Here is a 16,503-nt window from a genome sequence, read left to right as displayed (position 1 = left end):
TTCTTAATGCGCTAGTTCTTAAGCTTAATAGTATAGGTAGCGTTATAAAGAATAGTAAAAAGTATAGTAATATAAAAGTACTAGTTGTAAAGATAGTCTATAACCTACTTACTAAAGTTTTCTACGTTAGTAATAGTAGAGATAACTATACTATAGTATATACTATTATTAGTAGAGTAGTCTTAACTTACCTAAATTATAAATAACTTAATATTAGTTTTACTATTATTAGTAGAGTTATTATATTATTATAACTTAACCTAGTTACGCAGCTTAGCGTTACTATTATAGAAGAGAATATATACTTTATATAAGTTATCTTATAACACTTTTATAGTAATATTACTAATCTTAATATAAATATATTTATTATTATTTAGAATTATAGGTTCTTTGTAACTACTATCTAAACCTACTAGTTAGAGAAGTTATAGATAGAACGCGTAGAAGAAGCTCTTACACTACTAATTAGCTTTTATAACTAGTAGAAGTAGAAATAGTAAGCTCTTATATTACTAATTAGATATTAGCGCTAGTAGAGGTCTTATACTTTCTTAGGTATTACCTATAATAGTCTAGAATTAACTAGTGTTATTACTAAAACTAAGACCTTTACTAAAGCTTATAGAGAACGCGCTAGGTATATTAAAGCCTTAGCTTTCTATAGTAATATAAAATATAAAGTATAAGTATTATAAAGACGCGTTGTTAATAGCTTATACTACGTCTACTTACTTAAGGTTTACTACCTTCTTATTTACTAGTAGAATAAGCTAGTTCTCTACTAACTCTATAATCTAATATTATTTATATAACTAAGCCTAACACTTCTATAGAGATATTCTCTATTAATAAATACTAACTATTATAGTAGTAGGCTTCTAGTAGGCTTCTTTAGGCCTCTCTTATATCTTTATAGCTCTAGTCTTTAGTACGCTCTTAGTAGTACCTAACTAACTAGCTTATAAGTTCTACTTTATAGTTATATAGTAGAGCTCTATAAGCTTAGTTATAGTTACTAGTACTATACTTTAATAGTGTTATTTCTAAAAGAGTATATATATCTAATTTATACGCTTAAGCGTAATAGTAATTACTATAATAGTGTTAGAGCTTTTTTAGCTTGTATAAGTTATACATAGTTATTATTATTATAACTAATTATAATATAACTTAATAGAGTAAAGTATAGAGTCTAGGTATAGATAAGCTTTAAACGTAGTATAGTGTAATAGGTATTATAAGTTAAAATTATATTACTAGTAAGATACTATGTTATTAAATAAACAGCTGTATACGTAAAGTTTTAATATTCTTTACTTAATATAGAGCTAGGCCTAATTAGGTAGAGATTATAAGTTTAATTTATAATATCTCTACTATTATAATAGTAGAGGTGTTAATAGGTAGGTAACCTAGGTAGACAGGTGCAGGCTAGAGCTAGATATTATTATCTAATCTTACTTAATATTAGTAGGAAATACCTCTAAAACGCTGTTATCTCTAACATTCTATCTATCTTACTATGTATTTTTAGAGCTATTAACCTCTAATATCTTTTAATTATAAATAGGCTTGCGCAACAGCTAATTTCCTAAATTATTACCTCTCTAGGGCGCGCTACGGTATGCCTAGATGTAGTGGATTGCTCGGGTTGTAAGGAACTGAGGTGCTCTAGCCTGCTAACAGCGAAAAAGTAGATGTGTAAGGATTAGGCGCCTTAGAAGTGATTAGGCAGTAGCGTATAGAGGGAATCACAATTTGGGCTTCAATTGCACGAACACAATCTTCGCTCCGAAGCCCACAGAATCGCGAAATATCTCTCTCACGCCACCATCAGGGAATTTGTTTACCCCATCGTGTAGGTGAAAGCTTTTTTTTGAATAAAAGAATAGATTTGCATTGAAGCCTTCACTCATTACAGTTTTGAGGCGCGAGGCCTCGAATGGACTTAATTCGAGCGCCTAGAATTCACAAGCTGTATGTCAAGAGCCGTGTGAACTACGATTCAATATGAACAACATAGAAATGCGCTGTGAATTGTACTACAATAATTGTGAGTGGTCAGCTTCACAGCGAGTAGATACCAATATAAGTCCGAGTTTTATACCAAGATGGAGTTATACATCTAACCTCAGCCGTTGTTCTTCAGGCTCATCGCGCCTTTCAGAGACAACCTAAAAGCAATCGTATCTTCGCAGTACTCCTTGAGAACAAGGTGCAAATACTGCAAGAGCCATGTCCGCCCCAACCCCAGAGACAACCTCAGTGCATGCACAAGGAAAGACTCCAGGGCAAGATGAGGAATTTGAAAAAGTGATAGAAATCAACTGGCCCATGACTATACCCAGACAAGCTAGTTTCGCCGTTTACTCGTCCCAGCCGTTAAACATATCGGCACCCTGCTCGATGCAAATACACGCGCTTACACCGATCCATATCCAATCCGACAGCAAACTTACGGTTTCGCCGGCTGGCCCTGCAACACCAGGATTTGCAAGGGGCTGGAGCAAGTTACCGACTGAACTGAAACTCGAGATACTTCGTTACAACCTCCTGTATCCCTCCCCACTATGGCCAGCAAACATCAACACCGTCATACGCAGGGAGCTGTTCCCGTACCTGAGGATGACACCAGACATCGCTGAGATGGCCAAATCTGTATTCTACGAAGAGAACAAGTTCGTCATGCAGTTCACCAACTCGCTACATTTTCCAAACTCGATATTGGCTAAGCCTCCCATGAGTATACGGCCTCAGCTCCGTCATATCACTTTCCAGACTCGTCTGTGTGAATTCGACTGGCAAATACTACGAGCAATGTCGGGAAAAGATCGTGCTGGTTTCACGGGATTGATTCATCTCAAAGTGAGATATTTGTCAGGTGAGGATGCAGCAATCCTCGAACTTGCTAAGGATGACTTTCTACGGGGGCCCATGTCTTTCGACGAGTGCTATTTATTGCGCCGAGGAGAACCCGTGAATCTGCCGTTTGACGGCGTAGTTACGTTTGATCGGTCGGGCTTTGTGGGACGTCGAAACCCTGAGGAGGATGAAGCGCAATGGGAATTGACGCGTCGCGTCGAAGGGTTTGTGACCAGGGATATTACCTTCACTAAATAACAAGCGTGAAATGTAGTGTAGACTACTGAAATTGGATTGATTCATGATAAGCGTGCACGACACCTGTATTGAGTTAGATGACTGCGGTTCCGGCGATGCCTGACGGGGACCTCGGAAAGGTGACGATGTGTGACGTCATCACCCCGATTATCTAATCGCCAGCCCCCTTCACACCCCCGCTACTGCTGGCGAAGGACTAGCTGAACCCAAATTCACTCCAAGCTCTAGATATTAATAAAAACTTGAGACCACGTTGTACATAGTTGGTCAAGCGATCAAACCGCATCGCGAGAAACAGCACCCAAAATGGTGCTTGGTACCTAAGCACATCAGACATAGGTAGGTAATGATTGGCGTTGGCTAGGAGCTAATACCAATGGTAGGATAGCGATTTGGGTAAAACAAATACAGTAACGAAATACATCTTGCAGCAAACGAAGTGCAGACCGCAATGGTAATGCAATTGGTAAAAGAGCAAGCCAAGATTCGTGCACTTCGCGCTCTCCAACCATACTACGTACTAACCATACCAAGTGACAACTCTACTATTTCCGGAGCATGCGCTGCAACGTCTCTTGGATGATTTTCGCGCAAGAACCACCACAAATACCCGATCCGTCGCCACCCGAGCATTCCATACCTCGGACCTCAACCACAATCTTTTTCGCATCGACGTTGCAGGATGTACCTCGGAGCCCCTTTCTAGCATCTTTGCGGCGCTGTTTGAGTGTAAGTCCACACCAACGCCCTGATGAATAACGACCCCTAGCCATGAAGCAAGTCTCGTCTTTACCATCATTTTCAAGAGTGACGATGATCTTGAGCAACTGGGGGTGGAAGTACTGCTGCCAGCGCACGGGATCTGAGGCAGGGGTACCCTCGGGGATACGGGTGTCATCAGACGTGCATTTACCCAAAGTCAACGGGATCTGGGACGGCTTCCATCTGTTGGGGACTAGGAACAGCCAGTCGCCATCTAGCTTGAAGATATCTTGAAGGTACCGAGGGTCGCCATTGTAGCGCTCCGGCTGAAATCGCAGATCTAAAGTCAAGTTACGCACCAGTGAGGCGGTTGGCGGACTTGGATACATGAAGTTATACATCGCTCTACGAGGATTGAAGAGTAGCGTGTTCGTTTTCGATAGCCCGATGACAAATTCATTCTCCTTCCAGTAGACATCCATAGCTAGGTCGTACAGCCGTTTGTTGATGCTAGCAAGTCGAATGAGACGAGCCATGTACACTGAGTGCATTAGGGCCGTGATGGGTTTGTCAAATACAAGACAATATCCAAGAATTTGCATCAACAGCTCATTGGATAAGGCTAGAAATTGCGACGGGACGATATTGGTTTGCGTCATTTCCGCTGACATTTCGTGAGACTTGGAAGAAAAGACGCCTTGAAGGGCTCGTATAGGCTCTGTAATTTTTTCTGATGTGCTATGCTGTGAAGGTCGAGATGTCGAATGAATGAAACAAAACGGTGTTTGATTGAGATTGCTGGTGGGTTGCTTCTCGGCTCGCACGGTGAAAGAACTACACCCGTGGGAAAGAGGTTTATATGTAGTAGAGGGATGGGCACGCCCTTTGTGCACTGTGTGCATTCACCCAAAGCCTAGACGGACGTCCAATGTGAAAGCTCGTTCAGCGTCCGCAGGGTTGACTTTGTTTCACTCGTACGCAATGAACAACTGCGTAGAATACATGGGTAGACCCCAAGTCAATCTGACGCCTTTCAGCAACGTGTCTGCTTGCCTTGACTTCACCGTACCGGGCTCAACTGTGGCTATTCAGATAAATATGTGCTGAATTTGCTCCCTCAGTCTTCCCCAGTCTCTCCGAACAACTACTCACATCAACCACTAAGCAAAACACCACAGCATGAACGGAGACAAAGAAACCAACGCAGGGTCGTTCAAGGATAGTAAGTCTTCCTATTTCACCACCCTCCATCTCGCACGCTAATGAGTTTAGCGAGCATGTGCGATGAGGCCTCCTCCGCTCCTGCATCTTGGAACAGTTTACCAGAGGAGCTGAAACTGGCGACCCTTGGCCACCGACTCCACATTAATGGTAATCTCACGCAATTAACTCATCCCATCCGTGCAACAATGGCTGGCTATGAGGCTTTGCTCCTCACCAGCAAAGAGATGAATAGACTAGCCAAGATTTCGTGGGGAGAGAACCAATTCCTCCTCTCTTGGCCGAGCGCTGGCCTACAATACCCGCGACCGCCCACGTCTCTCGCAGAACAGATTCGGAACTTAACCATCGAGATCTTCGTGGATTGCCGACTAGGTTGGAAAAGGATGAATGAAGACAAATTCCCGTACTCATGGGATGTCCTCCTCGACACCGAAAAGAGCTCCAGACTGCGTCGAGCAACACTGAAGAAGCTTAAAGGGAGCGAGAATCCGGCCGTCGCCTGGCAGTCAGAGTTTCCCGCCCTGAAGGAGCTCACAGTCGAGATTATACTCGCTGGGGATCTAGATGGCTACCACAACGACAGAAACAAGATTGGTAGGATTCACGGCTGCAGGGACAAGGAAAAAATCGAAGAGCACTTCGAAGGCTGTCGTACATATCTCAGCACCCGCAAGCTTACAGTCAAGGTCCGTGGTTTCAAATGCGGAGACTATTCAACCGATGGAGACGCTGGTCCCAACACCAAAGCCTGTCCCAATGGGTGCGCTGAGAGGGTCGCGACATGCTTTGCGGATCTCGTCGAAATCAAGGATTAAACTGAGCGTTTGGACGAGAAGGACGATGGCGAGGTCCTTTGGGGACGTTGGTATGGAACGGTAGTCTTGGAAAAAGTGTGTCGACTTAGTAAGCTCAGAGCTCGTGAGGGGAATAGGACAGTTGGCTAGATGTTTCCACAGCCGACTTGGTTCATGGGAAGAAGTTTAGACGGTCAACAGAACAGTACGTTCATGCCACTGCTGCACTCTTAGCTTAGTGCACTAGGCAGCGCCCGGCTTACACGATACATGCTAGCCCTCACTGTCAAATACCACTTTGCTTCTTCCCTGTGTACCTTCATCGACCGCACTTCCAACCTTTCTGACCACTTCTTTGTCGAAAAAGGCAACACCTAGCTCTTGACTTGTGAACCAGCTCGCCCGGTCCAGGTTTCCAGAGCCTAAGACTAATACTTCCTCGTCAACGATGGTCATCTTGAGATGTGACTGTTGAGGCTCTCCTGCTTCGTTACCCCTCTTCTTGGGTCCACCGATCGGCTCGAAGTATGAGACATGTAGGCGACCGGGCTTAGGAGTCGCCATAGCTGCTTCCTCATCGTTCGAATTGCCACCGTCGTGAGTCAGCTGTTGATAGCGTTTGATGAGCTTCTTGATGCAGCGTGAGGTTGTGGTTCCTGCTGTGACCAACTGTTCGAGTATCATGAGACGTTCGGAGGTCAGAATGCGTACGTCGATGCCGCGTGCAAGCGCTCTGAGTATGGCGGACAGGACAGGTGGCGCAGTGACATTTGGCGTCTGAATACGGATGCTTCTCTCAGCCTTTGCGAAGAGTGTGAGTATGAACACGTTCAGAGGTGTTGGCGGAGCTCGAAGGGTGTCTTGGGCTCCAACGAAACTAAAGCGCGGATTACGACGGTGTGGGCTGGGAAGGAAGACGGTATGTATACTGCGAGCCGATAGTAGTGTAGACGATTTCAGCGCACCGTGAAGCTTTACCGCAGCGCTGTCGGGAACGTCGAGACTAGTCGGAACATCCTCTCGCCGCTCCCAGAAAGTACGATAGAATTTGAGGAACTGTTCGACAACAGGTCCAGTAAGGGTGACGGCACCCTCGAACCATTCTTCCCAGCTGATGTTGCAACTTGGTAACACTGCCGTCTTCCGATCGACGATGATGAACTTGGGATGCATGACACTGAATGGTAATATGAATATAGACTTGATCTCGAGGTCCAGTCCATTGAGCTCAGACGGGTCAGGCAAGCCCAACTTCTTCACCCATGCTGAAGGCGGATACGTCTGTCCTGAAGTGGCCTGCTTGTGAAATAGCTTCTGAAAGACCGAGCTGGAAGAAAAGCAAAGTCGAACTCTGATCTTGTCCGTCCCTCTCCTGACAGCCTTGTCGGAGAGTCTTCTCAGAACCTCGTTCAGTGTTTCTAGAGTTGTCGATCTAGCCCAGAAGCAAGTGACCAGAATAAGCTCGCGGCTAGTAGACTCGAGGAGAGGCACTAATGAGTCGTAGATTGCAGATCCAGTTCCAGTCATGAAAGTGTCGAGATTAGAGGTGGTGATCAGGGACCGCGGATAGCGGGCATAGTAGCTTGGGTCATCGGTCGCATTGGCCGGCGCCGCAGCATCTAGGGCTGAGATGAAGGGCTCGTTGAAGCTAGATACGACAGGGGATGGTGTTGTCGGTGCCATGGTCCTCGTATTCGAGATTCCCGTTCAGAGCAGCGATGCAGCAGTGATGGAGAGGGAGTGGTAGCGAGATTCGACTGTTGATGGATGACGTCGGGTCGGACCTGTCGCGACTGCCATGAGGTAGACGCGTCAAGACTAGGCCCCATCCGGAAGGCTCGGCAGGGATCATTGGGGAAGCTTCAATCCCCGCCAAAATTTCGGAAGCTCTTCGCAGTAGACAACATCACCAACACCCCCGCGATATCACACGAACGCAGCCTCGAATAGCTTAAAACCATTGGCTGTAACCGGATCGATCGATCATATACTCCACTCCTTCGAGACAGAACGCGCCGTCCGCACAGGCGCATCCTTCACCATGCCAATCTCCATCCTCCCACCCAGCGCACCTCTCCCACCACGGCGCGATGCGCAAGACGACTACGACGACTCCGATGTCGAAATGGAAGACGATGACTTCGCGACTTCCGGCTCAAAATCGATCGTGACGCCCGGCGAACAAATAACCTCAGATCCTCAATGGATGCGCGGCCACGGCACTTACATTCCAAGTCTCCCTCCGTCCTCCACCACGATAATATCGACCGTCGCCGGTACCCTGCACAAGACCAACAAGCTACTTTCGGTACAACCGCTGCGCGCCCGATACCAACCCGAGATTGGCGACTTGGTCGTAGGACGCATAATGACGGTGGGAACGAAGAAGTGGAACGTGGACATCGCAGCGCCAATGCACGCGAACCTGCCTTTGTCGAGTATAAACTTGCCCGGTGGAGTGTTGCGACGCAGAACGACAGTAGACGAATTGAACATCCGGACATTCTTCCAAGAAGGCGACTTGCTCGTCGCCGAAGTGCAGAGTCTGCACCAAGACGGCACAGCATCCCTCCACACGCGATCGCTCAAATACGGAAAACTGCGGAATGGCTTATTTACCAGTCTAAGTGGCGCAGGCGGTGGCATACTGAGTCGCAAGGGTGGTGTAGTGAGGAGTAGGCGGCAAGTGTTCACGCTGAACACCGCGGCAGGGGAAATTGACATTGTACTCGGCGTCAACGGATACATCTTCATCAGCAAACACATTGCGACGAATGCGGACCCGAAAGAGGTGGGTATCAACAGGCTGGACGAGAGCGTGACCGAGACGCTGTACTCCAGCCAGAACGACGAGATCGAACCAGCTGTTATGCGGGAGATTACCAGGGTCAGCACATTGATCAGGGGATTAGTAGCATGTGGCGCGAAGGTGGATGAGGACATGATCGTCAAGGTATACGACGGCGCGGTTGAGCTTGAGGCAGAAGAGCAAAGTCTAGGTGGTGTGGAGAGGGGCATTGGCGCCAAAGGTGTCGTAGAAGCCGTGCTTGGACGTATGGAGGTGGAGGCCGCCGGCTGAGGATAGACGAAGTTCGAGGCATCCACGAATATTCAGAAGTAAAAGACATGAGCATGTCATGCCGCTCAAGCATCAGATCTACGCGTCCTGACGGGTTGTACCTGCCGAGTCGTCAACGAGCAGCTGCAGCAATCATTACGCTGTAACATGTAGTCACTTGCCAGAAGTGTTCTAGCAACAGCACTCACGGAGCGCACACAGATCGCGCACGCCGAACAGAATTGCAAAGATAGTCAATCATACATTACTCATTGTGCGGTGAACACATAATACCCCATCTAAAATCGTATATGTAAAACATCGGCCCTGTATAAAGCGAGCGGAGAAAAAAAAATCTCGACATGAACAAAACTCCGAAAGTCGGTAGGCACACTGCCAATCACCCTTCCATGACCAGCAGGCCCTCCCTCTCCAACCTCCTCAGACTGTCGATATCACCACCGGCCTCTATAACAGCCTTCATAGCCGCTCGACTAAGCTTCCTGCGCTTATCGGCGGCTTCCTTCTCTCGTCGTGCCTTTGTCTTGCTTGAACCGCTGGGTGCGACACCTGTGAGGATTTTGCGGCTGTCGTCTGGCGTGAAGTTGACGAAGCCGACTCCGCCACTGTTTACGCTCGTCTGCCGTGAGGACTGCTGGGAAGAATGATTAGACTTGCGTCTTGACGATTGGCCGGAGCGATGATGGCTTGATGACTTGGAACGATGGAAGCGGGGTTCGACGCGTGGTGAGGGAGAGCGCGAGACTGGTTGACTGGTGGACAGCACTTGAGGTTGCGCGTAATGGTGTGATGGTCTGTTGTACATGGCACCATAGCTAGCCATATCGAACGAGGCCGAGGCTCTGGGGGTCGAATAGCTATCGTTCATAGCGCCGAAGTCGAATGCGGCTGAGTCGTAAGAGATCCCTAGTCCTTCTAATCTCACATTCTGGCTCGTAGATCGCAGATTGCTTTGACCAAAGCTGGTAGAGTATGGCGGCTGAACGGTGGGGTCGTTCTCATTCCACCAACCTGCTGTCTCAAGGCTGTTGCTAGTGTCGCACGAGGCTGAGGAACTAAGATCCAAAGCCGGCGAGGTGTCAGAGCCCCATGTTGTCACGGGTAAGTGGAGAGAGGAAGGCGGGGTCTGCAAGGCTGAGAGAGCCGCACTTGACGTGCTAGAAGAGCAATAGGCGAGTCCCATGTTAGCGTTGAAGCCGCCGTCGGAGTTGCTGGAATTTCCCATTGCTGGCGATGCAGATGGAGTCAATTGGTAGTTCGTATAGTTCGACCTGTCGTTGGGCAGGCTCGAATAATCATTAGTGTAAGCCTGATGGTGATTATGGGCAACACCGCCATTGTTGCGCTCTTGCTGATCCAGATTGGATGAAAGCGGGGGCGAAGCGATACCATGTGACGAGGCTCTCGCGAAAGATTCTGTCGGGCTGTTCGTCTTGCGAGTCCACGCATTCGTGATGGACGATTGGAAATGAGATGATTGCATCATCTTGGCCGAGACTGAAGGATGTGGTCTCTTCGTAGACTTGGTAATGCCGCGATACTTCGGTTGACCGTGAGAGGAAAGAGACTTTTTGACAGATCGTCCAGAAGGGTGGGGTCGAGATGTAGGAGGCTGAGACGTGGACCTTGAGTGATTTCTCTCCAGCTCAAAGAGATCTTCGAAGCTTAACAACTCGGAGTCGCTACGAGAATCAATGCCGGAAGATGATGTAACATAGAAAGAGGAGGCAGGATCATCAGATCGAAACGAGGTTGCGTTTTGTGCGTACTTTTCGAGAGCCTTGTGCCAAGCAGCCTGTGTTTCCCGATCGAGTATAGGCTCAGGACCAAAGCATTCGCTTCCATTTGACAAAGACGATTCGAAATGATGCGTCGTATTATCTGAAGTGGATTGCTTCGGCGTGCGGTCGTTGAAATGATTGAGTAAATCTGTCTCGACATATTGTTCGAATAAGCGGTCCAGGTCGACTGCTTCGACCTCTTTGTCGCTGGTCGGCCGTATTGGCATAGTGTCGGTAGAGTGTTGATGTTATGGCGATGAAAGGAAGTAGGTTTGCAGCGTATTTGGTTATGTTGACCGACAATGGATAGGCGAGCGAGTGACGTTGAAGGATGTAGCAGAATTGGTGGCGAGTAAAGGCGATAAGTAACACGGTACTTGTACCTGACTGATAGATACGCTGTGGTGGTTACAGGCCTGCACGAACTACTTCTGTAACGTGCCAATGATGCACCGTAACAAACATGCTAGACAAACCTAGACTAGAGAGATTCAATTTTGCATCCAAATATGGCAAAATACCTTACCGGCCATTTCCTACTCGGTGTACATTCCAGCTATACTTAGCGTAGAAGGTCGAATTGGGTTGACCCGGGGTTGGCATGGGGGGACCAAGCCCCAACCCTTTGGTTTCAGGTAGCTTTGAGGCGTTCGCACCGTCCGTGCCTCACAACCTCTCGAGCCCGCGACTAGGGTAATTGAACATGTCGTAATGATGGTAGGTGCGTGCCCATGCAGCCACATACCAGCCGTTGGGTATTCTCCCTAGGTACGTTGCCCATGCCGCAGGTACCCGTAATACGACAATCGGGTTGTAGGTGACGTTCTTTGTTGTAGTGTCTTTGTGTATACCGAAGCTCGACCTGCATATGAGTGAGAGGTAGCGACCTGAGGGTTGTTTCAGAGGTAGAAGTCGGAGGGGTGCCTGAGCAACTTCAAGAGGGCCACAGCTCAGATTGTTGAGTAGACCACGTGGATTACGAAATCTTCAATGCGACGATACGGCCTCGCCTGTTCAGTTACCGAAAGCCTGGTATCCGGCAAAGACAGATGCCGCAGACAGTTTCGAATCGTCGATTTCGAAGTAGGTCTCTAGATTCTGAGAAGTGGATCGATGGCCAAAAACAGATGCAGGAACGGGGATTTCCAATCGGCCAGAATGTAGCTAGTGCAGGAACCAGGGCCGTGGATCAAAGCCAGTTGAGCGTAACAACGTGAGATCTGCAGCACGGTCAATCTGCCCAGGTGATGTGCACTCCGGGGCTTGCACGTTGGGGGAGCCGCAAGGACTCAGTATGGGTGGACCTCCAACTTCACGAGGTTTAGAAACAATTTGAAACTGTATCATAGGATCGGGATGATAGTGTTTCGATGTGCGACAAGACCGCCAGGCCTCGCTTTTGTTCTTACCAAATTGTGACGGCATTGTCTTCAGTCTCATGTGTGTGGTTTGATCCTGGGCATATGGCCAATGCAGAGACTCGTCATCCTAATTCAAAATGGACTGCGCTTTTTGAGTAACTGACCGGCGTCGGTTGCCAAGAACCTGGTGGTGGAGGTGATGCCAGAAATTACGCGTTCACGATGGCAGCGTGGTGTTGAGGCTTGCCCAGGCGCGCACGGGCAGTTAGCGCGTCGTACGAACAGCTGTGGGTCAGCCCCGGACATGGGCAGCTCGCGAGTCTCTGGAGTGACGACTGTACCAGCACAGCACCGACGAGATCGACGCTCCCATTGTCGTGTTTGCTGTTGCAGTTCTCCTGCCTAGTTTCGCACCCTACACCATTGCCATGGATCCCGACGCGCCCATGGCCAATGAGCCGGAGCCAGGAGTCTTCCGTTGGATCATGGGCTTCCTTCTGGTCGGCGCATGCTGGGGGCTTACAACACCGTTCATGCGCAAAGCTGCCATGTGAGTCTCAAGCTCCGTTATGGACTCTGTTCTGTCTATTTCGGCCTGTCCAGAACGCGTTCAGAGCTAATTCGCATTCTAGGAACTACACGCCGCCCCAACGCCCCGCCCTCACCGATCCAAACAACTCCTGGCTGAAGAAGAAAGTCTTGGGCGTACTCTACGCCGTAATTGGCGTCTTGAGCAGGCCAGCGTATGCGATACCGCTATTACTGAACGTCACCGGCAGTGTGTGGTTCTTCATATTGATAGGCAAGGCGGAATTGAGTCTCACGGTGCCAATCACCAACTCACTCGCCTTCCTCTTCACCGTGTTGGGAGAGTGGTGGGCAGAGAAGAAGGTCATCAGTCGAGGTACGTTGTCTAATCGTGTATGTACGAGGGATATGGGCTAACACCAAACAGACACCTGGATAGGCATGGCCTTTGTACTCGGCGGGATCGGATTATGCGTCCAGAGCAAATCTTGAACAATCTACCTAGAATTCTACATGGTCGTTACCAGTCCCTCGCGAGCCTGTTGTTCGTATCCGTCCCGTTCGCTGCTGTTACTCCCTTGGACAATCTCGAAAACCCTTGTTCTGGTGGCTGCAACCAGTTCCTCTCGTCGTACTTCTCCTCGCCCTCAATGACGTGGAACGTGTAGATGTTGCGGCTCTTGCTGCTCGTATTCTTTTCCGACTTGTGGAGTATGTTACCATGGATGAGCACTAGAGTCCCGGCCTTGACCTCACCCATGTCGTATCTTTCCTCCTTCTCGATCATCTCGTACTCCTTCTCGCCGTTTGTTTCCTGCTTCAAGCTTTTTGGAAATCTGGCGCCCTCATTGTCGATGAAGCCCGTGCCGTTGCCTGTTCTTACAAACCTCTTCTCAATGGCAGCACGCTTATGACTCCCAGCAGCGAAGCTCAGACATCCATTCTCCTGTGTCGCATCCTCGAGCGCATACCACCATCCAACCGCGCTTGGCGGATCCGTGTACAAAAAGGTGCTATCTTGGTGTGGTGGCACTGCGCCGCCTATCTCTGGCTGTTTGCAGATGACCATGGATTGCAGGACACGAGGGTCGCGGAAGCCGAGGGAGGAAGCGATGGCGGCATTGCGGGCCGACAGGGACATGCTGCGGAAGGAGGGTGAAAGCTCGTGGAGGTAGTGCCCGATCTTGTTGATGGCGCGGTGTTTGGGTTTTGTCAGCGAGCCAGACTTATCGAAGGCGTCTGCTCAGATGTCAGTGCATGGTCTTGAGTTTCCGAACGCGCTACGTACCCTCTTCAAAGAAGAACCGCACCTTATCGCCGGATTCTAAGAAGTAGCTGTCTCCAACGTGATCGGCGCCGTCGTCGCCACCAGTTGAGAACTTGGTCATGGGATGGTCGTCGAGTGAGAATTCGTTGAGCATCTTGTTTGTGTCTTCCACCAACTGCTTGACCGTTTCTTGCGACAGAGCATCCGGTATCAGTAGGTAGCCGTTCTCATTGAAGAAAGCGAGCTGTTCGGGCGTGAGCCCTTCGGCGGTTTGCGCAGTCATGGCCGGATGAAGAAGTGGGAATACGTATACACTGTAGTAGGAAGGATTTTGCAATGACAGCTATGTACAAGTGACTGTCCCCCAGCTATCGCGTGCAGGCCGTGGGTAAGCGTCGGAGTTGGCCGTAGCCTGGCGCGATGCCATGTGCTGCCCCGCTATCATCCCGCGTTGTCGGGCTTAATTCCGCTCAGAACCAAGCCAGCCAGCCTCATCCCAAACGCGTCGCGATGTGAGCAGTCCTCGACCCATCCATCGCCCCCATCCACGGCCCCATCGACGATACCCACCACTAGCCATCAAAGATCCGAGCATCTGGTCACAGGTCCTCCAACCCGCAGTGCCACGAAACGATAGCTCGTCCTGCTGGCTCATCCCCAGCAATAAAGAGGCACGACCGGGCCCTGGCTTCAATACTACGCGACTTATAACCACGCTAACGACGACTGTGGTCACATCGCAATCCCGAAAGACAGGAGACGACCACACCGAGATGCAGGGAGATGAAATGTCGGGTCGTGTAACTCCAGAATAGCTCACCCAGGCAGCAACGACGCCATGACCTCGACCCACGAAGGCTGTCACCCTTGCGTTTGCGGCTCTTACGACTCTGCACGTGCACACTTCCCACACCGAGGAGACGACTGATGGCTGAAACAACACGTGGAGGCTCAGCGGGCTCGCATCCCTCCGCCCGTAGCTGGCCCTTCACCTAGCCATGCATGACATAGGGCTGATGTGTAGCGGGGAACGCCCTCAGGTCCGGAGACAAACAACCTCATCGTATCCCGACTGCATGTACCTGGCTGCATGAAACAACAGGGTCTCGGGTATATGGAAGTCATGGCTCCGAGGTCTCACCGTCTCTACTAATGTTGTCGAACACAACTCGAGGGATGCGATGAACAAGGGCCTGCTGGAATACGCTACTTTCTCCTCCATGTGCCCTGCGGAATCATGTCTCCTCGTTCAATCGGGTGTCCAGACTTCCAAGGTTCGCTTCCTCAGTCACGTTTACACGACAGCCTGGGCGTCAATACTCAAGATTGGTCAAGGCTATCGCGGCTGATGGCAAAATGGGAAATACCGCTCAAATCGACTTGCGAATAAAGGTAGCTCCTTCAGTTACGTTGATTGGCTAGCCCACCTGACCAACCCTTGTTGTTGCTATAAACGCAACAAAGAACCTTGACTCGCGCGAGTAGCACGCCAGACTCTCCTACAGTTACCTCGAAACCATGAAAGGAATAATCGTGCTGCCTGCTGGGAGCTATGTTTCGTCTCCAAAAGGATGAGCACCTGCCAACTGAGGATACATTAGCCAGTCTTTGTCAGATCAATGACGTCCATGTCTCCGACCTACAGGACAACGATCGAAATAAGCACTCCATAATATTGGATCCTGTCCGTCCGACGGCACGGCAGCTTTCATGCATCATATGTATAGCGTCATGGCAGGGCTGCTTATCACACGACGTCTTTTGAGAGCTCAGGTACAAGGAAAGGGTTTCATTGCTCCATCTATGTGATCATACCATCCGAAACCCACGCCCCCAGAAAGTTGCCCGACAAGAACATCGCCTGTCGTCAAGTTCCCATCCGTTTCCTTACACTGTACCTCAACACCCCGGATGATGCAGTACTAAACATTGCGAGGGACGAATGTCATGACGACTTTTGCAAATGGCTTGATGAGCAGAAGCATCGAGCACCTCTCCAAAACGGTCAATGAGCATACATGATGATGATTCACGGCCTTCTGGGCTGGTGAGCTGTTGCCTTATTCCCTTCATGGACGCATGCTCTGACATGCACTGTCCGGTCTTGGCACTATACTGCATAGCATCACCCTCGTCGTTTCGAGCATTCAGCAACTTAACGCTTTGCCAAAGAGAGCGAATGAACTCGAGATGTTTCTGCAACATCGCTGAGAGGCGCTTCAGAGGTTGCGGCCTGAGTTCTACTGCTGACGGAGTGTGGATACCTCGGAGGCTCTTCGGCCATTTGTCAGCCTATGCGACGAGACAGTCAAATGGCGTCAAGAGCCAAGTCAGGCGTACCGGAGCCTAGTCATATTATACGAGCAGCCGGCTACCCAACCTACGAATAGATTAGGGCAACCTGCTGTTGGCATATACGAGACGACTGAACGGTCGGTCGGCACGAGGTACGCTAATCAAGAAGTCTACGTGGCTAAACAGTGCGTCAGCCTAAGTAAGTCGGCATGCAAAGTATACGCTCTGTGACATCTCTGTGTAACGGAATTGCTGCTATGTACTTGAAAATGCAGGATTTCGATCACCGAGGAGCCTATCATTGCCCCTGGTGGCGTTAGCGAGTGCGCCAAGTCGTGCAAATCTACTT

At 49.3% G+C, this 16,503-nt stretch overlaps 6 protein-coding genes across 6 annotated transcripts; 3 read left to right on the top strand and 3 right to left on the bottom strand.

Annotated features, from left to right (window-relative positions):
• Positions 1–5,004: 5,004 nt before the first annotated feature.
• Positions 5,005–5,864, top strand: J4E84_004655 (uncharacterized protein; the record flags this gene model as incomplete). The annotated part of the gene is made up of 2 exons (XM_049387258.1): positions 5,005–5,047; positions 5,098–5,864. The coding sequence occupies 2 exons, from the start codon at positions 5,005–5,007 to the stop codon at positions 5,862–5,864; spliced, it is 810 nt and encodes a 269-aa protein (XP_049245031.1).
• A 252-nt stretch (positions 5,865–6,116) lies between these two features.
• On the bottom strand, positions 6,117–7,526 carry J4E84_004654 (uncharacterized protein; the record flags this gene model as incomplete). The annotated part of the gene is made up of 1 exon (XM_049387257.1): positions 6,117–7,526. The coding sequence occupies one exon, from the start codon at positions 7,524–7,526 to the stop codon at positions 6,117–6,119; it is 1,410 nt and encodes a 469-aa protein (XP_049245030.1).
• Positions 7,527–7,884: 358 nt separating this feature from the next.
• On the top strand, positions 7,885–8,922 carry J4E84_004653 (uncharacterized protein; the record flags this gene model as incomplete). Its single annotated transcript, XM_049387256.1, has 1 exon — positions 7,885–8,922. One exon carries the CDS (start codon positions 7,885–7,887, stop codon positions 8,920–8,922), a length of 1,038 nt encoding a protein of 345 aa, XP_049245029.1.
• Positions 8,923–9,301: 379 nt separating this feature from the next.
• Positions 9,302–10,260, bottom strand: J4E84_004652 (uncharacterized protein; the record flags this gene model as incomplete). Its single annotated transcript, XM_049387255.1, has 2 exons — positions 9,302–10,048; positions 10,255–10,260. The coding sequence occupies 2 exons, from the start codon at positions 10,258–10,260 to the stop codon at positions 9,302–9,304; spliced, it is 753 nt and encodes a 250-aa protein (XP_049245028.1).
• A 2,232-nt stretch (positions 10,261–12,492) lies between these two features.
• J4E84_004651 (uncharacterized protein) lies at positions 12,493–13,084 on the top strand (the record flags this gene model as incomplete). The annotated part of the gene is made up of 3 exons (XM_049387254.1): positions 12,493–12,614; positions 12,697–12,968; positions 13,020–13,084. The coding sequence occupies 3 exons, from the start codon at positions 12,493–12,495 to the stop codon at positions 13,082–13,084; spliced, it is 459 nt and encodes a 152-aa protein (XP_049245027.1).
• A 28-nt stretch (positions 13,085–13,112) lies between these two features.
• On the bottom strand, positions 13,113–14,142 carry J4E84_004650 (uncharacterized protein; the record flags this gene model as incomplete). Its single annotated transcript, XM_049387253.1, has 2 exons — positions 13,113–13,831; positions 13,881–14,142. 2 exons carry the CDS (start codon positions 14,140–14,142, stop codon positions 13,113–13,115), a joined length of 981 nt encoding a protein of 326 aa, XP_049245026.1.
• Positions 14,143–16,503: the final 2,361 nt, after the last annotated feature.

This window comes from Alternaria hordeiaustralica (genome assembly GCF_023758085.1).
Source record: "Alternaria hordeiaustralica strain BMP 2776 chromosome Unknown scaffold_7, whole genome shotgun sequence".
Lineage (NCBI taxonomy): Eukaryota > Fungi > Ascomycota > Dothideomycetes > Pleosporales > Pleosporaceae > Alternaria > Alternaria hordeiaustralica.
Note: the sequence above shows the minus strand (reverse complement) of the source record. Positions and strands in the feature narration are given on the sequence as shown.